The sequence below is a fragment of the Rutidosis leptorrhynchoides genome, chromosome 2, assembly GCF_046630445.1.
Source record: "Rutidosis leptorrhynchoides isolate AG116_Rl617_1_P2 chromosome 2, CSIRO_AGI_Rlap_v1, whole genome shotgun sequence".
Taxonomy (NCBI): domain Eukaryota; kingdom Viridiplantae; phylum Streptophyta; class Magnoliopsida; order Asterales; family Asteraceae; genus Rutidosis; species Rutidosis leptorrhynchoides.
Window position 1 is genome coordinate 638,178,729 of NC_092334.1, and position 24,951 is coordinate 638,203,679.

General features: G+C 34.6%; 2 protein-coding genes across 6 annotated transcripts; one reads left to right on the plus strand and one right to left on the minus strand.

Moving 5' to 3' along the window:
- Window positions 1-220: 220 nt before the first annotated feature.
- On the plus strand, window positions 221-1,585 carry LOC139893683 (kunitz trypsin inhibitor 3-like). The gene has a single exon (XM_071876856.1). The coding sequence runs from the start codon at window positions 279-281 to the stop codon at window positions 1,419-1,421; it is 1,143 nt and encodes a 380-aa protein (XP_071732957.1). The 5' UTR covers window positions 221-278; the 3' UTR covers window positions 1,422-1,585.
- Window positions 1,586-3,748: 2,163 nt separating this feature from the next.
- LOC139893684 (pre-mRNA splicing factor SR-like 1) lies at window positions 3,749-7,708 on the minus strand. Of its 5 annotated transcripts, XM_071876860.1 has the most exons (6): window positions 6,972-7,027; window positions 6,674-6,754; window positions 5,582-5,831; window positions 5,443-5,491; window positions 5,176-5,247; window positions 3,749-4,655 (listed from the first exon to the last, which is right to left on the minus strand). In XM_071876860.1, exons 5-6 carry the CDS (start codon window positions 5,218-5,220, stop codon window positions 3,927-3,929), a joined length of 774 nt encoding a protein of 257 aa, XP_071732961.1. In that variant the 5' UTR covers window positions 5,221-5,247; window positions 5,443-5,491; window positions 5,582-5,831; window positions 6,674-6,754; window positions 6,972-7,027; the 3' UTR covers window positions 3,749-3,926. The 5 variants fall into 5 exon arrangements, with proteins under 5 accessions (XP_071732961.1, XP_071732958.1, XP_071732959.1 ...); XM_071876857.1 differs by lacking the exons at window positions 5,443-5,491; window positions 5,582-5,831 and adding an exon at window positions 7,560-7,708 and having other exon boundaries at window positions 6,972-7,331; XM_071876858.1 differs by having other exon boundaries at window positions 5,443-5,831.
- Between the last annotated feature and the right edge of the window lie 17,243 nt (window positions 7,709-24,951).

The window sequence follows — 24,951 nt, forward strand, 5'->3', positions numbered from 1 at the left end:
GTTGCGACTCACTAGTATTCCGAACAACTACATCCAATTACATAAAATTATTTTCACTCTCAAATAGCTTGAACATGAAAAACTTTATTCAGTTACCTTTCTACCCATTTACTTATAAACATTTACATTAGCTTCACCAAAGAAATACGATAAAATGTTCTTTTTACGTCTTCTATATATAGGCCATTATCAAATATGTAAACCATACAAAAAACACCCACAAACATTACATAGAAAAAAGTCAACATTTCCCTCCATTCTAAACCATTTTCATTAACATGAACACAATACTCACTTTCATCACTTTCATCTTGTTACATGTTCTCATCTTCACCACCACATTGTCACTTCAAACCACCGCAACCGCCATAATCTACGACTCATCTGGCAACAAGCTTCTAAGAGGCATCCCTTACTACATCCTCCCTCTCCTACGTGGGACCGGAGGCGGTCTAACCTTGTCCCAAACCACTAAAAACACGTGTCCACTAAACGTCACACAAGAGCCCCTTGAACTTAACCAAGGCATCCCGTTTACCTTCAACCCCATCATTCTGGACGAACAAAGTATCCATGGAGCCTATCCAATTTCCATCGAAGCCGATGTCTCAAATCCTTGTCATGAATCCAACATATTGAAAGTAACAACAATAACAATGAAGAAGGGCGATAATGATGAGAAAAAGAAAGATGATGATGATGAACTATTAAAGAGTAAAAAAGATAATAAGAAAAAGAAAGATGATGATGATGATAAAAATGTTGTTAGTGTTCAAACTGTGACTACTGGTGGGGAGTTTAATAAGCCTGAAAGTTGTTTTCAGTTTGTAGAAGATGTAATGATGCCTGGATTACAAAGTTATCAGATCCAGCAGTGTCCGTTTAAATGTGGTTCGACTAGTGGTTCTAGTACTTATAGTTGTTATAATATAGGAATTGTTATAGATGCTGATGGTAAGGGATATCTTGGTCGTACGGATGAGATTTTTCCTGTTGTGTTTACCAGTTCATATGGTACATTTAGCCAATCGGCTAAAGTGGGCAAGTTTAGCCAACCATCTAAAGCAGTCACATTTAGCCAATCAGCTAAAGCAGTCACATTTAACAAACCAGCTAAAGCGGTCACATTTAGCCAATCGGCTAAAGTGGGCAAGGTTAGCCAACCAGCTAAAGCAGTCACATTTAGCCAACCAGCTAAAGCAGTCACATTTAACCAACCAGCTAAAGCGGTCACATTTAGCCAATCAGCTAAAGTGGGCAAGTTTAGCCAACCAGCTAAAGCAGTCACATTTAGTCAACCAGCTAAAGCAGTCACATTTAGCCAATCGGCTAAAGTGGGCAAGTTTAGCCAACCAGCTAAAGCGGTCACAGTTAGCCAGTTATCGGCTAAAGTGGGCACGGCCAAAAAGAGCACCATTTAAATGAAGTAATATTATTCATTTGGCTAACTTGTGATAATAAAAAGCATGTGATTTGTATATCACACTAAATGGTAGTGAGTAATTATTCAATTCTCATATTTCCATTTAATAATAGTTTATGTATAGTTTTTAATATGATAAGTAAAATTGTTGTTTCTTTGTCACTTAATCTGTCACTTGATTTTTAATTTGGTCAGGAGATATAGACACCTCTTCCATTAAGAGGCAAATGAAAATGTGACTTAATACAACAAATAACTAAACAACCCCTTATTGTTTTTCTGATTTTATTTTTGGTTGAAGTCGAACGAATTGAGATACAGAAACAGTATAAGATAAGCCAATAAACTGATCAGCGAGATCTAAGAAACAGGCAGTCCATAATCAGTGGATTTAAATGTGATTTGTGTACCTAATTTAAAAACTGTAAGCATATCATGTCCATAACTTGTTTATCTTTTATATATTAAGCTTATATGCGTGTGTATACATTACATTAAGTAAAACACAAAAAACTAGAAACACATGGTCTTATTTGTTGTCACTAAATCATACCACAATGCTTGAATGTATTTGGGGTGTAAATGAGTAAAGTTAAGCCCGAATTTGACTCGTTTAAATCAAATAGCTCAACTAATTGAACTTGCGGGCATAGTCCAACCGTTCTCCCCATGTACTTTATGTTATGGGATAGGGAGAGGTCATAGGTTCGATCCTTAGGAATGACATGATTTTCTTTAAAACAATTGAACACCAATAATGGTGGTATATATTGACCCTATAGGGAGGTTTTACCGGATTCGTTCACGGACCTCTACCCAGGAACACTGCCCGAATGGATGTGTTCTCGGGTACCGTCGATCAGGTTCGAGTTTTCGTCCGAACGTGTGTGACACGTGCAAATGATGAGAGTCGTTGAAATAAATGATCTACTGATGTCAAAAAATAGCATTTCAAAAAAATATATATATTTTAACTAATTTCGAGCTGATATATTAAGCTGGAGCTTCTCATTTGAAATTATGCAAGCTCGAGCTCGACTCTTTTTTATATATTATAGTAATTTTTATTTAATTTTATATCATTTTTTATAATAATAATAATAATATAATTAATTTAAGTATATAAGTGAAAGTCTCGTGTACGCTCGTGAGTTTGTTCGAGCTTAATATAAGAAGCTCGGGTTTGAGTATATGTTATAGCTCGTATTTCGAGCTCATTTATGCTCAGCTCAAATAAAACTTTTAACGAGTCGACTCAAGTAGCTCCAATCATTTACACCCCTACATATTTATAACCATAAAGACACGAGATGAATGATAATAACTTGGTGGCCGAAAATTGATATAACCATGTGATTGAAAGGCTGTCACGAAATATATATGTGGTGAATTGTGATGAATCAAGGATGTGATCATGTGCGAAACACGTAGAAAACGGGTCCGCTTCTTAAATTGACAACTATACGTGTCATTTATATAAATTGATGAAGATTTAGTGTTTAGTGGGTTGTTAATACTTTGAATAAGGACATTTTTGTCTGATCCAACGAGTCACATGACCAAAGATAGAGTATATCTTTAAGGCACGACTTGTCATGCATTACAAAAATGGACTGAAGCTTGATAATGAAATGTGTAGGACCAATATGCATTTTAACCATTCGTTTACAACAAACTCTGATCACCTTCAAACCACAAGTGGATAACACTTCTTTTATTGAAATATTGTTTATACTCCGTTACATAATAATAGTTCACCAAATTTTATTTGATTTATGATTGATCAAAGGAATGTCAATTTTGCTCTTGTGTAGTGAGTGAAAGCTATTAAGAATTGAATGATTAAAAGGAGTAAATGAGTATACTAAAATTGAATGTATCATCAACAATTGTATGTACCATCAAACTTCAGTAAAAGCATCTCTCTCAATCACTAGAAACATATGTTGAAGTGCCAATGAAAAATAGTCAGAATGAACAATTTAAACATGTACCATAAAAGAGTAAGTTGCTCTTTGTGTTTTAAGATATCTTGATCTGAAGATCTGCGAACCATGTCTGTAAAGAAGATGTGGTCTAAATGTGTGTATGATGAATAGTGAAGACTGTTTTTTTATGCCCGCAAAATAACTTAATTATATAGAAACATATTTCTAAGTCTGCGAGGCTGCAGACAAAATAATACATTATTTTATGTTATGTCTCCAGGAAAAAAAAAATTTGTGAAGACATGAAGACATAATAAAGCCTGCACTCTACACTCTACACTCTACACTCTAACAAACGGGAAAACAAACACCACCTTGCAAAGAGACTACGACGACGTAAAATAAATAGTTTTAATAATTTAATAAGGGTTACAGTATACATTGAACAATTTAATCTCAAAGACAGTTAACACATGTCAATCTCAAAGTTGATACATTCCACCATTTTCCTTCCCATAATCGAATAAAGGCGGAATGTTATTGCAGTAGGTACTGACACTAAAAGACATGCACGGTTACCTCCAAGAAGAACCACCGAGCCGAATGACCTCTTCAGCACCATTACTCCTAGCAGGAGCCCCACCATTGGTTGCACCACCCTTTTCAGTGGTTAAGTCACCATACATGTCTTTAAGTTTGGCTAAGTTGCTGGATGCAGATGTTCTATCTTTTTGTTCTTCTCTGTTTGGACTTGGTGGATGATCCACCCGCACATTTCGGCTTCGGCTCCGGCTCCGGCTCCGGCTCCTGCTCCTGCTCCTGCTCCGACTTCTTCGAGACCTCGATTCTCTGTGGTAATCCCTACGGCTTGATTCCCTGGATCTTCGATCATAGTCATCCCTCCTGTCTCTAGCTCTATCTCTATCCCTATCTCTTCCACGGTAACGGTCTCGGTCCCGATCACGATAATCGCGATCGGATAAATCACGGCTTTGGCTACGGTGACGTGAAGGGGATCTGCGAGAATCTTCACTGTTTTTTCGGTCATACGAAGGTAGTGGTGGGAGAGTGCGGCGAACAGGGGAGGAATCCCGTGTTGATGCACGATGAGGGGCCCGCTGACCAAAAGAAACCGAAAGAGCAGCTTTGACAGATGGCGGTCGACGTGCCATGTCATCAGACATACGCGTGGTTTCCCCGGTTACTCCACAATGTTTAGTGGGAAGTTTTAGTTTCTCGAGGTTTGCTGTAATTGTCCGCAGTACAGGAACTGGAATACGAGGAAACAGAGTATCGAAGTAGTACTGCAAAAAAAAAAAAAGTAAAGCCTTGTTAGTGTTGTTAAGGTGAATACTAAGGGTGCGTTAGATTACCTTTAAAATAAATGATTCAAAGCTGAATGCTGAGCCATTTAGCATTGAGCGCGTTTATTTCTAACCTCTGAATGACATATGATCCTGAATGGTTCAGAATTCAACGTTTAACTAATCATAGTTGAAATACTCTCTTAACCTATAAGCACATACATTTTATTTAATATCGTCTTTATATTGTATCAAGAACACTTATTACACAACTAATTTGTTTTTTATGTAAAAGGTTATTAAGGTAATTTTACATCATTTATCACTTATATTGTTCATTTAAAATGATTATTAAAACAGATTATTTTCATTCAGTATTGTCATTCAGAACCGAGTTTATTCAGAACCACTGAATCACTCAGATTATAAATCATTCAGCGCTTAATAATTCAATTTTATCAAACGCACCCTAAAATAGAGTAATGAGTACATGAAATCAGAATTGTGACCGGCACCTGACCTGTCCGAGAAGTAGGTCCCGCACATATACGCCCATTGTTGTCATTCTACGATTAGATCCAGGCGAGAATTCCTAACAGATGAAGACTACAAAAATCAGCGATCAAAAGAAAAATGTTCATAATCCAAATAATACAATAAAAAAAGGTACTAGGAGGGACCAAATGGACCCAATGCAGACTCTAATTACACCAACAAATAACTGTTCCCAAATAAGGCTCCTAAGATAACGGATAAGTAAGCAAGCATCTACCATAAGTAATGCTACCTATGTACGCTTCCAGTAGAACCACAGCCTTCCATTAATGCCCCGAATTCTTGAACGAGTACAAAAGAAAAGAAACAGTTAAATGATACAAAATTCTCATTTTAATAAAAGATAATAAAATCAAGAATGCTTATCATACACTTGACACAGCAGAATGTAAATCCTATCTTCATTAACTCCTCATTTGTATCAAATGATTAAACTTTGAATGTTGTAGATAAGTTAGAAAAGGAAGTTCAAGCCCTGTCTTCGACTTATGTGATGCAGTAGTGTTGACACCAAACAGGCAAAGAGCATGAAAGATGGAGCCTTAAAGGGGGGGAAAAAAAGAAAAAAAATACTTATCGGATATTCGGATTCTAAAGACTCAGTGCCGGATTTTGCATGGCCTGATTTGTACATCACCAACAAAAAAAACGACATTTAAGTAAGATATATTATAATTAGTCTTTTCATCTGAGTGATTCAGAATTCAGAAAACAACACTTCAGTAAGATATATAGCTTCTTGCTATTTAAAGCTTTTATAGTTCAAATTGTTGTTACGCAAATATTAAATATCTATCAATCAACACAATTAAGCCCATTAACAATAATCCCTATGTTGTAACTTCTATCAGGCTTAAGGGTACTTTCATCCGCACTTGATGAATCTTCTCAAACTAAAGCACGCAAAACATCAAGAAAAATTATCAAGCTGGATTAAGCAGAAAAGGTCCCACCTTTCTAGCTCGGGCATTTAAAATAAGAAAAAAAAATTCCCTCCTACCAGATCATCCTAACAAGTTATGATTATGACATGTGTCATCTCTAAATTCTCTCTCCAAAACATGATTATTGGTTTTTCACGTGTCATTATCCTATTGAGTCGCATGATTAGCAGGTTGAAAAAGATGTATTCATATCCACTATCTGGAAACATAGTTTTAAGATATTAGATCAAACACTCCAGATTATCATTTTCATTTCATATATAATATTCTACACACACTCTACACAGACACTCCACAAGTCATGATATTCACTGTGGTTGTCAACTCATAAACAAATGCAGCAAAAAGGGAGAAAATTATATACAGCTGTAATAATTGGGTTAATGTGTTGCAAAAATATATGTATGTTCAAATGCACACGCCATGATAAAGGTCTAAGCATCATATGAAATATTTTACATCCGGCGGATTCACGATAACCTACCGTGTTAATAAAAAAACTTGCATGAAATAAAGTACCTCATCATCCTTGATATATGGTTCAAACCAGCCCCACAAACTTTTTGGATCTGCAGCATATCTCAAGTATAGAAAACCAACCTGCAAACACAAATAAGATGTCAATACCTAAAATCCTATAATAAAAATAATTTACAAACCAATTACATATTCAAATTCAAATTACATTTTCAGCACTTCGTTGAAACAACAGAATATATTCAAAGTCAACTACAAGATCAAGATGACCAATGTTTAGCGTTGGTCACAGACTCGCACTTATAAAGTATAAAAAGCTAGCACTTATGTTAGAACTCACCGCTCTAATGTAAGGAGAATCTGTGTGCTTCAATAAACCATGCATTTGTTTAACGGTGAGCTTCATAGTAAAGAATTTGTATAGAAGACAAAACGCAGATGAAGGCCCACGACAATTCCCAGTCATCCACGGTTCGACGTGATCCACTTGACGGTATATCTCATCAACCACCTCATGATAAGTTTTGAACTGATAAAGCTCTTTGAAATAATCTGATGAAAGGATATTCATGCAAAGTACCCTTTCCAACAGTTGATCAATTGGCTTAATAGGTATTTCCATTACTTATAACTAAACAATATCCGCAAATCGGCTGTTCTTACTCTTGAAACTTCAATTAAAACAAAACAGCTTTCATTCCTAACATCAATACACACAAATAAATATCAATAAGTGCTTAGGTTAATTAAAAACTTTATATACATATCTATCATCAAACATAGATTTAACTAATTTTGATTTTCAGCATTAATTCAAGGAATAAAATAAATAACTTTGTGAAAATAACAAACAAAAGAGGGATTAACTTTAAGGCGGTTAAATAAACAAATAGAAACCCTAGAAACGGAAATTGAAGAGCAATATTACCTTTATGGTCTGACGATAATGGAAAACAGAGCTGGAATTTGAGAAATTAAATCTCACAACGAGCGATTTTAGGGTTTTAATTGTGTGTTCGTAAGCTAACCCTAGGCCCCAAATCTGAAAACGAGCGTACACTTTTTCTGCTTGCAAATTTATTTATGGGAGATACTGAGATACACGGGGTTTTGCTGGTCATTTTATGTATGAGTATGACCCGAATCGACCCGAAATTGGGTTGGGGATTGCAGTTAGACCCTTGAATTTTTGTTTTATTGAGTAAGAACACTGCATTTAAAAATAGTTCATTTTTACCTGGGTTGCTTGGCAACTAATCGCAGAAAATTGGAGAGAAAACCTTCCACCCCAGGAATTGAACCCGGGTTGCTTGGCAACTAATCGCGGTCCCTTTCACACTGAGGCTTGATACCGTTGAAGCAAACGTTCGTTGGTATAATTATGGTTACATTATTATGGTTTGTATAATTGAAATTGATTATTAAATTGTAGGAGAGATTTTAACAATCTTCTGCAGCATCTGATCTGATCATTATTTAAAATAGATGTTTGAAGTATAAATAGGCTAGTCGTATGAATATCAATGTAAATACTTATTTTCTAGCACACAGATCTATCGACTTTGATATAATTAAACGAAATATTTATTAACTTACCGTTAACAATCAAATTATATGTGTACAAGTAAACACCATACATTCTTTGAGGTTCCTATATATCAGAGGTCTTAGATGGTTTGTTTACCACATATCTATCTAAAAAGATGATTCTTGTCCCAATCGGTAATTCCCTTTAGTGGCAGAACATGAATTTTTACTCAGAGGGGCAAAACCATTAATTCAGAAATTGCAGGGGGGGATTTAAAATAAAAAAGAACGTTTTTAAGCCCGTGTAGTATAAAATCTCATTATCCTTCATATACAAATGGGGTAACAGCCCCCTCTAGCATACCTTATCTTCCGCCCCTGCTTCCTTTTTTGAAATTCAAGTTAACAAGAACGTTTTATCATTAATTAATATTATTTTTCTTATTTTGGATTAATAGCTGTTTGAATTGAATGTAATGTATACTTGGGTAAATTTATATTACAAGAGAATGAGAGATGCATCCAGCCTTTCTATCTCTTGTATTCATCTTCTTGTAATCTAGATGAGAGGGTACAACCAGAATCAATGCGTGCATGGGATTGGAGTAAAGATAACGCATCTGTTGTATGTGCTCATTAGTTGTACATTCACAAATCACAAAGGTGAAAGCAATCTAGCCAATATATTACTGGATCATTTAAATAAACTTTGTAAGTGATGTACTCCGTATTAAACAACTCATAATGAGATCACACGTTTGTTTAATGAACATCAGTTACAAGCCTAGATTTCTCATAAAGACACTAAACCAAGTAAGTCACTGATCCGTTTAATGGGTCAAACTTTATAGGTCATGTCACATGTGTCATGTAAGGGTCAAGATGCCACCTGACCCACCTGCTATCAAAAGGTTCAAACTTGAGACCCGACCCACCTGCACAATTCTAGATCTGTGATATGCTCTTATGCTTTGATCATGTCTAAGTCAAAAACATGTGGTATGCGTATAACTCCTCTCATCCAGTCCTGCTGTTTTGATCATTAAATTGATGCATTCGATTTATAATCCTACTAGATTTATGAGCCCGTGCGTTGCACGGGTACTCATCCGCAAAAAAAATTTTGAAATTAAAAATTGAGTATGAATTAACGATACTTCAACGCATAGTGTCACAAGTATTGTTGTTGTTGAATTGCTAAAATATAAAGAAAAAACTTGAAAAGTATTTGTTCATACATTTATTCTTTACACAACTAAAAGTTAAGGATTCTTGTAAACATGAAAAAGATTAAAAAAAAAACACGCTCTTTAAAGTGGTAAGTAAATAAACATTGTGTACCAGGCTTTAGTCAACTTTCATTTCGAAAACGGCTAAATCCATAAGACACAAAGGTTTGGTTTTCTCTTCGACTTCTCCCGTTTCAACCTCCATTTGTATTTGCGTTTTGTCAAATTGAAGCACGAAACTCTTTTACCACTACGTAGGCCCGGAAGTAACACCAGGTTGTTTGGAAGGCACTCAAAATAAAACAGAATACATGTATATATATATATATATATATATATATATATATATATATATATATATATATATATATATATATATATATATATATATATATACATATACATGTATAGTATAGGGATCAAATGAGAACTTTTTTGGTGTGAAAACCCTGAGAACTCAAAAATACACTGAAATTCGAACAAAAAAAGCGAAATTCGAGCAAAAAAAAGTGGCGGGCGAGCAAAAAAAGGGGAATTTGAGCAATAAACAACAAAGTCGAACAAAAAAATGGCAGGCGAACAAAACACGAAATTCGAACAAAAATTGCGAAAGTCGAACAAAAATGTGTTCTACATTTTTGAAATTCAAACAAAAAAATGTAGAACACATTGATAGTCGAACAAAAAAAAATGGCGGCCGGACAAAAATGTGTTCTACATTTTTGTAATTCGAACAAAAAAAATGGCAGCCGAACAAAAATGTGAAATTTGAACAAAATGTGTTCTACATTTTTGAAATTCGAACAAAAAAATGTAGAATACATCATAGTCGAACAAAAATGTGTTCTACATTTTTGTAATTCGAACAAAACAAATAATAATAATAAGGCTACTAAATGAGACACTAATAGTACACCAAACACATTACTGTACAGTAGTAGATTTATAAGTAACGACATTACCAAAAGTTGGGCACAACTTGGACTTGAGAGCAACTCAACGATTGAACAGATTTGACCGAGTTGGAATACCATTTAACAAAAGACGCCAACGTATCCATTTTGATTCGAACCAATAACCCTCCCATTTTGCCACATTTATTTATATCTGTTTATCTATTTTTATTTTCACTAAGTAAGTAAACAGTTTAATAAACTCGATAATACAATATTGTTTGCTTGAAATCAGTTTCTCATGGTACTTGACGCACACCTCCGTTGCAAATAATAACCTATAGATAAAAAGTGAAAAGTAGTGCTAACAACCTGAAAACACATCCAAATGAGCTGAAAATATGCAGCGATACATTCTAACACATTTCGGGCCTACTCACAGAATATATATTTACAATCGGATCAAAATTGTTTGACAAACTTAAATCAATACTACCGAAGTAATAAACTACTAATAAGGATCAATTACTACTGGCAAAACCGAATTACCATATAAGTATCTTGATCCAGAAGCATAAAAGCATAAAGACAAAAATAGAGCCCAAAAATTACCTGTAACTTAACAAATAACTTTTTGCTCTAACCTTGAACAAACAGTTGAAGATTGCAATTAGCTAAGTTAGTGCTACATCTAGAATAGTTATAACTTAAATAAATAAGTTTTATCAAACCGATAAAAGTAAAGCATGTATTATAAGTATTAGACTTAAATAAATAAGTTTGAATACACTCTATATGGCTAATCTTCTAGTGACATAAACTTCGACTTAGACCCGACCAGTTAGCAACTGTATATATTGTTACAAAGTTACTTCATAAATCTGGAGACAATGGCATGGAAAATATTCCATTGGTAAAAAATTTATATATAAATTGGGACTAAATGGTTCAAACTGAAAGGTGTACTAACCTGGCAGTGTACTCTTTTCAGAGTCATTAATGAACACTAAGCAAGTCTATTTTGGTTTGTATAACCAAGTTTCAAATATAGCACAACAATGTAACAATAATATCATTTTCTCAGATATGAAGTCCACATACTTGAGCAAACTTAATCAAATATGTATATTTTCTAATAGTGGGTTATAAGAAAATCATTCTTTCCCATAAAAAAGTGAGCTAACTCATGGCTTTTAAAGTATGGAATGAAGACATAAAAAGCAATTAAACTTAATAAATCAGAAAATCAATATAAAATTTGTATATGCCTTTGAGAAGAAGCTCCATGACTATTAAATAGGACTTCCGTAGTTCTTTACATATGCATCCAGAACAATTTAGCTGATCATTAAGTCAGTGTGCTGACTACTTACTTTTCGTCCGGGTCAAGTAGAGATCGCTTAATGCGTGTTGTCCATCAATAAAGTGATGCACTACGATTTCAAGATTAGCTTCAACTTCTATCTTCTCGATGTCAGCACCTCGTAAAGGTCAACCATTGAAGCGTGAGACTCATGCGTTATATTTATACAAAGAAACAAACCATCAGAGTAAACTGAGCCATGTAAGAGATGACAGAATATCAATAATGAGGTGTTCATGATAAGATGATAGCTGTAATAATATAGGTTACAATGAGGTTTTTGAGGTGATTCACTATTTGAAAACAAAAAAATTGTTATGGCTGATATAAAAATGATTATTGCAACCTTTCCCTCATACGTTAAGAATGAAATAAAATTTCTTATCACAAGCCTCTCCCCCATTATCAGCATTCTTTGGCACATATTAACTCTATTGATCAAAGATGATAGCAATGTATCAAGACAGAAATAATTATGTACTTGTTTTCTCAGTTCCTCAGTCATTCATCTACTAAACTGATGATTAATAAAATGCTCAGGCTCCTGTTGATGGTACGTAAGATATGTGTGATGCACAACATACCAAATATGCAAGCACAAAGTAAGAAATCACATCATTAAAAACACAAAAGTTTGGGATAAGATGTATCATACTATCATGTTCCAAAATGTACAGAGATCCAAGCAATGAGAATTGAAGGATCGAGTACCAATTCAGAGCTGTTACCTTTTCGGTAAAACCTGGTAAGAGCGGAAGCCATTTATGTTCGAACTTCTCCAACAAAATTCGGTCATCGTATAAAGATAACTTTTTCTTCATTGTACTTCATAGCAAACTCAGAACCAACTTCATATAAAGTTAACTTTTGAATGATTGATATTGAGAAACACGAAAGAATTGTATCAAGAAATAAAGCTCATTAATTATGTTAAAAGAGCGCGTTTACATCAGAAAATAGTTCAATTATAAATTTAAAAAAAATTCTATAAACAATATATGTCGACAAAAAAACATAGAGGATCGCCCAACCCGCCCATTGTATCCGTACACATAATTCCTATTGCATAATTATAGTTTCAAATTACTAATAAATACATCATAAACCAATAGACACTAATTAACATCTATACAACCAAAATTACAACTGCAAAACTCAAAATGATCAATATAACCCATAAGCCTATTCAAATACTACAGCAAGAGTTTAATTACAGAGTGAAAAAGCTTATGGTGAAAGAGGGAAATTAAATTATCTTAAATAATAACATCGAAATAATGACATGAAAATGAAAAAACATGATAAACTAAAATGTTATGGTAACTTCGGTAATCATTTTTGTAATAAAATGTTTTTGTTGATCAAATGGGTTGAAGGTTGCCCAAAATGCAATTTGAATGCAGTAGACCTCCTAAATGAACAATTTACCTACCTGGTTCGGTGAAGTGAAAGCGTTTGGCAGAAAAGTGGGCTGTCCAGATGTTATTCGCTGTTACTACTGTTACTGCAGCTGTTGAACTGCTGTAATTCAGCACTCTAATCAGCCCTAAAACTACTTAAAAACTTTCAGAAAACATTTCAAACTATCTTATTAAAGCTAACTCAATATCATCACGAGATAACACTGATTAATAACATCAAGTAGCTATGAAAACTAAGTAGCAAGCTAATCAAAAAGTAAATAACTTTTTCGAATTTGTAAAAGAGAGAGCTTTTTGAAATTTGTAATGTCATGTCCTGTACTCTACTTGACAAATAGAATAAATTATCTCCACTGAAATTTATTCCTATACCTTATGATCAAAAAAGTAGCCTGACATATCACATTTGAAATACTTAAACCATTAGTCGCTGCAGTAAAAAATAGAGTTAAAATATCATTCAAAAAGGATAGTAAATGTGACTTAATCACAGAATGGGTCAAAATGTCAAATTGGGTCCTCACGTTAAAAGTAAAAAGGTACCTCCACCGCTATGAACTTGTTGCTCGCATTCAAAATCATTCCGCACCTGAATATTGAGAAAAGCTTCTGTATGTTCTATATGTCTCCATACATACCAAAACTAATACATAGCAATAATTTTGCAGTCAATATAAATTTTACATACATTACTAATAATAGCTTCTGTATGTTCTATATGTCTCCAATTAATACTTTCTTTTAATATATTTCGAAAAAGAATCGAGTACCACTATATACAAATGAAGTTGTTAACTACCAAAATTTACTAACTGATTAAAGTAAACTAACCGGGTGGTGCAGTGCGGATCTGTGACAACAGAGGCGAAATCGCAGGCGTGTACATCGATTTGTTAGAGAAATCACCAGAACCATACCACCTCGCAAAAAAGGCATATTAACATTAAAAAACAATCGCAACATAAAATCTATTATTGACAAAATATTATTGAAAACAAAAAACAAAGATAAAGAAAATTAGAAGAGCAAAAACATAATAATTGAGGCTCAGATGTTTATAAAATCAAGCAATAACTAATGATTCGTCATGGCTGTAACCTATAGGTTGCCCCGCCAAGATACGAACTCATTTTTTCGTTGCTCGACCCAACTTCCACATGTTAATCATCATAGCCTATTGTTCTTAAACCTTCATTATACTTTTCTCACTCGTCTTTATTGGGAGTTGTGAGTAGCTTCATAAAGTTACTTCGATCATCTACAAAACAAAGACGCCGCCATGTTCGAGGACTGCAGTCAAACTAAGCATAGTGACTACCATGTCCAAAGACGGTAGCAAAGCTCTGCGAAACAATCTGAAGCCTTTCGAAAGAACTAACAATTGTCATCCCTCACAATCATCATGTACCTGCATTTATACAATAATAATGATCACAGTTACCATCAATGTAATTATACACAGGATCACACGTACCATCATTGTAATTTTTACACAGGATCATATCATACTAACAAACAACATGACAATAACCATTACAGATACTATCAATGTAATTTTGTAGCAAAAAATATCCAAGATACCATCAAAAGTTTGTAAGGACACTTGCCCCATCCGCAACTAAGTTGTTCAAAAACAAAGATCTCTGAACAAATTGTTGTAATTTTCTCAAAACTTTTTTCTGTAATAACAAAAATAAACATACAAAAAAAAGTAATAAGCAGCAAATGTACCTAAAAAAGAAACAGAGATTATCACACAATAAAGCACCTAGATAGAAATTCGACAATCGATTAGAACGCTTGCTGTCATAACCCGTCCTTAACCATAAGAACGTGTTAGATAACGTATGATTTCATTGCGAGGTATTGACCTCTATATGCGACATTTTTAAAAGAACAACTGCATATATTTTACATTACAAACCATAATTCTTATTTTGATACAAGCTTTAGACAAAATAAAGATGATTATCGTTTAGCGATAATCTTAGACTTACAAACTTTACATGTGATGATAACAATACGATTTCTAGCATATTTTACATTACAAATCCTCCGATATGCAGTTTTATTTTTGACACAAATATGCATACTCAAGATCTTGTTTAAATTCAACATGTTGCAGCGGAAGCTTCTAATTATCACCTGAGAATAGACATGTTTAAAACGTCAACATAAAGTTGGTGAGATATAGGTTTAATGCCGGCAGCAATATATATATATATAGACCACAAGATTTCATATATAAATATTTTAATAAAAATATTCTAAGTGGTTGAGCACTTGGTAACCATACTTAACATTTAATCACGTCGCATATTCCCTTTATTATGAAATCTTACTACACCGTACCAAGTGTAGTCACGAAACGAAGTACTGTGCAACCGTTGAATACTGGTCGTCCAGTCCGGTTGGGGTTGTCAGGCCCGATAGATCTATCAACAGGATTCGCGTTTACAATACCGCTGTAAATAATAGTTACCAAGCTACAGGGAAGTATGCCAGTGGTACAACTCAACGTAGAATATATTTTTCAGTTACTTGTGTCCATATCGTAAAACATAAAATACATGTATTCTCATCCCGAAATATTTAGAGTTTAAAAGTGGGACTATATACTCACTTTTGTCTTGAAGATATGTAATTTCGACTTGGTCTCCGATTGATATCACGAACCTATCCATATATAATTTATCAATATATTTTCATTTTAAACAAACGTCACATATATATACTTATAATACTTTTAATACTTTTAATAATTCCTTAGTCCGTAGTTAGCAGTCCGATGTTAGTAATTCAATTTTAATGGTTCATTTTTAGGTGTTTAATAAACCCCCAATGAAATAAATAAAACCCCCATCGTATATGTATTGGTCGAGATTAATCTTGACCCATGGTACCGGTGTTGTCAAATGACGTGTTGCGTACATAAAGTACCGGTGTTGTCAAATGACGTGTTGCGTACAATCATGGGATCTTATGATTAATCTTCTCGTATTGTTTACGGGTGATCCTGAACCATATAAAATTAAATTATGAGTACATATATATAAAATATCATGTTATTTTAAAAAGATGTGATTTATTTAATTTTCTCCAATTATTTTCGTAGCTAAACTAGTCTTAGATATCCGATCTCGTTTTGGTCATAGTTTCTTCGTTACAACTCCGTTTTCGTTGATTCAACTTGCCACTTCCTTGGATCGAGTCCCTCTTTAAGACTATGAACTGTAAATACCTTAGTTTGTATTCGAAATCACAGGTCATAGGTCAAACTTTAGTGAAACTTATGAAGTTAATCATTTTTGTTACAAAAAATATCATTTAATGACCATTTTTCTAAAAAAACTTATACTTTGAATTAAATCATGAAATTTTTATGTGTTATCATATTCATAGTAAAAATCATTTTTCCAGAAAATAAACCTCCAATTCAAAGTTTAAGATGGTTTTTAATTATCCAACCCAAAACAGCCACCGGTTACACTCCGACGTCGTAAAATCAGTTTTTAAGGTATTCTTTGAAAAACCAAGTTATACCTTGTTGAGTTAGCATATATTTATGTTATATTACAGGTCTTGAAGTATTTTAAAAGTTAAGTTAGAAGGATCTATTTAGTTTGCAAACAAGTTTGAAAACATTCAAACTATGTTCTTGTTGTTAAAATTTTATACCACAAAATAAGATAGTTATATATATATGAATCGAATAAGGTTATGAACAAAGTTACTACCTCAAGTTACTTGGACAAGATTGCTGTAAAAGAGGAGTAAAAAGCTAGAACCAAAAGAGTGATGGAATTGGATAAAAGATTGGAAGTAAGTTTGTGTTCTTGGAAGGATTTCTTGAAGTGTTTTTGTATGGTTTTCTTATGGTGATTAAGTAAGGTTTTTGAAGCTAGATCTTCTTGGTAACTTGCTGGATTGTTATGGAGTTTAAAGTTCTTGAAAGAGTGTGTATTTTTAGCTAGAAAATGGAAGTTAAAATGAATCAAAATGATGATCCATGAAGACCCTTTAAAAACGTGATTCAAGGGGTATACATAGACAAAATTTTAGTTTGTAATCTTGTGTATTTGTCAAACAATCATACAAAAGCAATTACCTTATACATAAGGCATTGAACAAGGGCCGGTTGGTGGTGATTTGATGTGTATATACCAATAGTAAATACGTATAGAAGCTAGGTATGATACGAGTACAAATACTCTAGATATACGTATAGAAATTTTGTGAAAAATGGAATGAGGATTCAAATATAGCTATCTTTTGTGAATACACTTATATGGTTTTATGTATTTAAGTCTTTAAAAAGTGATTAAATACATTATATATACGATATATGTATAAACATTATAAGTCATAAGTATTTATGTCAAATAACGTTACGTATGGTTATCGTTTTGAAAACTTAAGTTAGTAGTTTCAAAATATACTTATATCTTGTTGTTATTAATACAAAATGAGATATTACAATATTCTTAAATCATGATAAATATGTATATATACATATATATACACAAACGTATAATTATCATATATTGTATAGTTTGTGATATCATCGGTCAAACTAGACGGTCAAACGTTGTGTAAAACTCTTTTCGAAGACTTAAGTCTCAACAAAATGGATTGCTTAACATGTTGGTAAGGTTTAATTTATGTAAATATTAATCTTATAAGTATAGAACGATCGAAAAAGTGCGGGTCGTTACATTACCTACCCGTTAAATAAATTTCGTCCCGAAATTTTAAAATTGTACCTATTTTGCGTCATCGGGAAACAAGTGTGGATACTTTTGTTTCATTTGATCCTCTCGTTCCCAAGTAAACTCGGGACCCCTTCGAGCATTCCAACGAACCTTAACGATCGGTATGTTGCTCTGCTTGAGCCGTTTAACTTCACGATCCATGATTTCGATTGGTTCTTCGATGAATTGTAGTTTCTCGTCGACATGGATTTCTTCAAGAGGAATGGTGAGGTCTTCCTTTGCAAGACACTTCTTAAGGTTCGAGACGTGAAAGGTATTATGTACTCCGGCGAGTTGTTGCGGTAACTCGAGTCGATAAGCTACCGGTCCAATGCGTTCGAGGATCTTGAACGGGCCTACATACCTTGGGTTTAGTTTACCCCTTTTTCCAAAACGTATTACACCTTTCCAAGGTGACACCTTTAACATAACCATGTCACCGATCTGAAACTCTAATGGTTTCCTTCGGACATCGGCGTAGCTCTTTTGGCGACTACGGGCTGTTTTCAATCTCTCCTTGATTTGTACTATCTTTTCAGTAGTTTCATGTATGATCTCGGGACCAGTTAATTGTCGATCTCCTACTTCATTCCAACAGATAGGAGATCTACACTTCCTCCCATACAGTGCTTCAAATGGCGCAGCTTTAATGCTCGCATGATAACTATTATTATACGAGAATTCTGCTAACGGTAAATACTTATCCCATCCGTTTCCAAAATCGATCACACATGCCCTGAGCATGTCTTCAAGAGTCTGAATTGTTCTTTCACTCTGCCCGTCAGTTTGCGGATGATATGCGGTGCTCATATCCAAACGAGTTCCTAGGGCCTCCTGTAGTGATTGCCAGAACTTTGAGGTAAATCTACTATCACGATCGGATATAATGGAAATAGGTATTCCATGCCTTGAAACAATTTCCTTTATATACAATCGTAATAGTTTCTCCATTCTATCCGTTTCCTTTATAGGCAAGAAATGTGCAGACTTGGTGAGACGATCAACAATCACCCAAATGGTGTCGTATCCCCAGGCAGTCTTTGGTAACTTCGTGATGAAATCCATGGTAATACCATCCCATTTCCATTCTGGGATTTCTGATTGTTGAAGTAACCCTGACGGCTTTTGGTGTTCTGCTTTGACTTTGGAACAAGTTAAACACTCCCCAACATATGTTGCAACGTCTGTCTTTAAATTAGGCCACCAATAATGTGTCTTAAGATCTTGGTACATCTTTCCAACTCCAGGATGTATCGAGTATCTTGTCTTATGTGCCTCATTCAATATCAACTTCCTTAATCCACCCAACTTTGGTACCCAAATACGGTTTGCAAAATATCGAATTCCGTCTTCCCGTATAATGAGTTGCTTCTCATACTTCTTCATTGTTTCATTTCCTATATTTTCTTTAGTAAGTGCTTCTCGTTGAACTTCTTTGATTTGTGAGTTGAGATTCATGCGAATTTTTATGTTCATCGCTCGAACTCGAATTGGTTCTCGTTCCTTTCTACTTAAAGCATCGGCCACCACGTTCGCCTTCCCGGGATGATAACGAATTTCACAATCATAGTCGTTTATTAACTCGACCCACCTACGTTGCCTCATGTTCAACTGTTTCTGATCAAAAATATGTTGAAGACTTTTATGATCAGTAAACACAGTGAATTTAACCCCATACAAGTAGTGTCTCCATATCTTCAATGCAAACACGACTGCTCCCAGTTCTAGATCATGCATCGTATAATTCCGCTCGTGAATCTTCAATTGTCGGGATGCGTATGCAATAACTTTCTTCCGTTGCATAAGAACGCAACCAAAACCTTGTCGTGAAGCGTCACAATATATCTCAAAATCATCGTTCCCTTCAGGTAACGATAAAATAGGCGCCGTAGTCAACTTCTTTTTCAGTAATTGAAATGCACTCTCCTGCTCAGAAGTCCATTCATATTTCTTCCCTTTTTGCGTTAACGCTGTCAACGGCTTAGCTATTCGGGAAAAATCTTGAATAAACCTTCTATAATAACCGGCTAAACTCAAAAATTGGCGTATCTGCATTGGTGTCTTAGGAGTCTCCCATTTTTCAATGGCTTCAATTTTTGCTGGATCAACCTGAATTCCTTTGCTACTAACAACGTGGCCAAGAAATTGCACTTCTTTCAACCAGAAAGCACATTTAGAAAATTTAGCATATAGCTGTTCTTTTCTTAACAACTCTAATATCAACCTTAAATGCTGCTCATGCTCTTGCTCACTCTTGGAATAGATAAGAATATCATCAATGAAAACGATAACAAACTTATCTAAATATGGACTACAAACTCGATTCATGAGGTCCATGAATACAGCTGGCGCATTCGTCAATCCAAACGGCATGACCAAAAATTCGTAATGACCGTAGCGTGTCCGAAAAGCAGTTTTCGGTATATCTTCTTCTTTGACGCGTAATTGATGATAACCCGATCTTAGGTCGATTTTCGAATAAACACATGATCCTTGCAGTTGATCAAATAAGTCATCAATTCTCGGTAGTGGATACCGATTCTTGATAGTTAACTTATTTAATTCACGATAATCTATACACATCCTAAAAGATCCATCTTTCTTCTTAACAAACAAAATTGGAGCTCCCCACGGTGAAGTACTTGGTCGTATGAATCCACGGTCTAGTAATTCTTTTAACTGACTTTGAAGTTCTTTTAATTCGGACGGTGCAAGTCTATATGGCGCACGAGCCACTGGTGCAGCTCCTGGTACTAAATCTATTTGAAATTCTACAGATCTAAATGGAGGTAATCCCGGCAACTCTTCCGGAAATACTTCAGGAAAATCTCTTGCCACAGGCACGTCATTGATGCACTTCTCTTTTTCTTTCTTTTCGACTTTATTAACATGTGCTAATATAGCATAGCACCCTTTCTTCAAGCACTTTTGAGCTTTCAAATAACTAATGAGTTTTAGCTTTGAGTTACCCTTCTCTCCATAAATCATCACCGACATTTTATCCTTACAAGGAATGCGAATTGCCTTCTTGGCACACACAACTTCAGCTCCTACTTTGGACATCCAGTCCATGCCGACTATTACATCAAAACTTCCTAATTCTACGGGTATCAAGTCAATTTTAAATGTTTCTCCGGCTAAATTTATTTTACAATCACGACAAATTTTATCGGCTTTAATTAGTTTACCATTAGCTAACTCAATCATGTACTTAGCATCTAGAGGTAATGATGAGCAATTCAATTTAGCGTGAAAGTCTCTACACACGTAACTTCTATCGGCACCAGTATCAAATATAATAGATGCGGATAAGTTATTAATGGTAAACGTACCCGTAACAAGCTCCGGGTCTTCACATGCCTCTCTAGCATTAATAACAAATGCTCTTCCTCGTACAGATCCATTATTCTTCTCTGGATTTGGACACTGGCTCTTATAATGACCCTGTTTTCCACACCCATAACAAGTAACGGTAGCCAAAGCAGTTCTATTTGCATTGGTGGCAGGAGTCTTGGTACCATTTGCATTTGTAACGAGAGCCCTACAATCTTCAGCAAGATGACCCTTTCGATTACATTTGTTGCATACCACATTACAGTAACCAGAGTGATGTTTGTGGCATCGGTTACATAAAGGATTTTGTCCTTTATAACCAAAGCTTAAACCACTACCCGCACCTTGCGTGATTTCTTGTTTCTTAAAAGATTGTTGTTGGTTACCTCGATCATAATTTCCATTCCACTTTCTTTTGTTACCTGATACCTTCACATCAGTATTGGATACTTTCTTATCCATGATGACCTGATCCATTAGCTCGTTTGCCATGGTTATAGCTTCATGAATTGTCTTAGGTTTCGATGCTGTAACATTTGCCTTGACCTTTTTGGGCAAACCATCTTTGTACATTTCAATCTTCCGTTCTTCGGTTGGAACCAATTCAGGACATAGCAAAACTAATTCCATGAATCGCTGATTGTAGTTGGTGATTTCAGTACCAACAACCTTCAGGCTTCGTAATTCATCTTCCAACTTCCTAACCTCGTTCCTTGGACAATACTCGTTGATTAACATTGTTTTGAATTCTTCCCAAGGAGTATCATAAGCTACATCTCCTCCTACAGCCTTCACATAATTTTTCCACCACGTGAGTGAACTATCTTGTAAAGTGCACGATGCATACTTGGTCATGTCCTTTTCAACACAACCACTTATTTTAAACACAGTCTCCATCTTTTCTATCCACCGGGTTAAACCGATCGGTCCTTCTGTTCCACTGAATGATGAGGGCTTGCAAGCTTGAAAAGTTTTGTAAGTGCACCCCACACGAGGATTTGGGTTAACTGCAGCACCTCTTGCAGCCTCGACCCATAACATTCTGTCGTTCACTCGCTGATTGATGAGTTCCTGGATTTCTTGTTCCGTCATTCGGTTCAATCGCGCCATATTCTTCTATAAGAATGAAAAGAAAATAATTATGCACATGGAATATTATAGATGTAGTGTATATTTACAGTACATAATAGCTTATTAATAATATGAACCAGGTATTATTATAAAAGCCTTTTCTTCTTATTAGCATTTTATAATTATATCTAGGGTAGTACCTACCCGTTAATGTCCATACTTAATAGCTTAGTACAGAATCAATTACTACCATCTAAATAATACTTAACCATGGAAAATTATTGCATTTCACACTTCACTATTTTACATATGCTTATCTTACATCGAACATTAAGCAAACCACACTAATAATATTATACAAAACATTATATGATCCCATGGTTTAATACGGCAGCGCATCGTTTGGTCTATTTTCTAGGACGTTTAGGTTCAAAGAATCGCTTAACGCTTATCCTGGCTGTCTGCCTATATTTTGGCTGTGGGACTGAAGAACTGGATGCCGGGATAGAACGAATAGGAATAGCGGGAATAGGGGTGGTAGTGTCTAGTGGAGTTGGTGCCACATCATCCTTATTAAACTCAAGATTTGAATTTTTTAATTCATTAGCCTTTCGTTTCTTTCCTAGTTCGAACTTGTCTTTCGTAATTTCCTGTATTTCTTCCTCGGATTCACTTTCCTCCTCGGGTTCACTTTCCTCCTCGGGTTCACTTTCCGGGTTCTTTATAGTTGGTTCATCCGGAATTTGTGAGTCTTCCCCAAAGATATTATTTTCGTCATCGGATAGGTTAATGACTGAAACACCATCTGAAGATTCTGATTCGGAGTCGCTGAATGTGATAATAAGTTTTGAGCCCGACATCTATCACACAACAACTAACCCATTAGTACTACATAATATTTACATATAAATTTTAACCAACAATGATAAGCAATGGTTGTTAAATCAGATCCGGTCAAAGTCCAGACTTACTAATGTATCCTAACGACTTATCAGTTAGACACACTAATGCAAACCTGGTTCGCTAAGACCACCGCTCTGATACCACATGTCATAACCCGTCCTTAACCATAAGAACGTGTTAGATAACGTATGATTTCATTGCGAGGTATTGACCTCTATATGCGACATTTTTAAAAGAACAACTGCATATATTTTACATTACAAACCATAATTCTTATTTTGATACAAGCTTTAGACAAAATAAAGATGATTATCGTTTAGCGATAATCTTAGACTTACAAACTTTACATGTGATGATAACAATACGATTTCTAGCATATTTTACATTACAAATCCTCCGATATGCAGTTTTATTTTTGACACAAATATGCATACTCAAGATCTTGTTTAAATTCAACATGTTGCAGCGGAAGCTTCTAATTATCACCTGAGAATAGACATGTTTAAAACGTCAACATAAAGTTGGTGAGATATAGGTTTAATGCCGGCAGCAATATATATATATAGACCACAAGATTTCATATATAAACATTTTAATAAAAATATTCTAAGTGGTTGAGCACTTGGTAACCATACTTAACATTTAATCACGTCGCATATTCCCTTTATTATGAAATCTTACTACACCGTACCAAGTGTAGTCACGAAACGAAGTACTGTGCAACCGTTGAATACTGGTCGTCCAGTCCGGTTGGGGTTGTCAGGCCCGATAGATCTATCAACAGGATTCGCGTTTACAATACCGCTGTAAATAATAGTTACCAAGCTACAGGGAAGTATGCCAGTGGTACAACTCAACGTAGAATATATTTTTCAGTTACTTGTGTCCATATCGTAAAACATAAAATACATGTATTCTCATCCCGAAATATTTAGAGTTTAAAAGTGGGACTATATACTCACTTTTGTCTTGAAGATATGTAATTTCGACTTGGTCTCCGATTGATATCACGAACCTATCCATATATAATTTATCAATATATTTTCATTTTAAACAAATGTCACATATATATACTTATAATACTTTTAATACTTTTAATAATTCCTTAGTCCGTAGTTAGCAGTCCGATGTTAGTAATTCAATTTTAATGGTTCATTTTTAGGTGTTTAATAAACCCCCAATGAAATAAATAAAACCCCCATCGTATATGTATTGGTCGAGATTAATCTTGACCCATGGTACCGGTGTTGTCAAATGACGTGTTGCGTACATAAAGTACCGGTATTGTCAAATGACGTGTTGCGTACAATCATGGGATCTTATGATTAATCTTCTCGTATTGTTTACGGGTGATCCTGAACCATATAAAATTAAATTATGAGTACATATATATAAAATATCATGTTATTTTAAAAAGATGTGATTTATTTAATTTTCTCCAATTATTTTCGTAGCTAAACTAGTCTTAGATATCCGATCTCGTTTTGGTCATAGTTTCTTCGTTACAACTCCGTTTTCGTTGATTCAACTTGCCACTTCCTTGGATCGAGTCCCTCTTTAAGACTATGAACTGTAAATACCTTAGTTTGTATTCGAAATCACATGTCATAGGTCAAACTTTAGTGAAACTTATGAAGTTAATCATTTTTGTTACAAAAAATATCATTTAATGACCATTTTTCTAAAAAAACTTATACTTTGAATTAAATCATGAAATTTTTATGTGTTATCATATTCATAGTAAAAATCATTTTTCCAGAAAATAAACCTCCAATTCAAAGTTTAAGATGGTTTTTAATTATCCAACCCAAAACAGCCACCGGTTACAC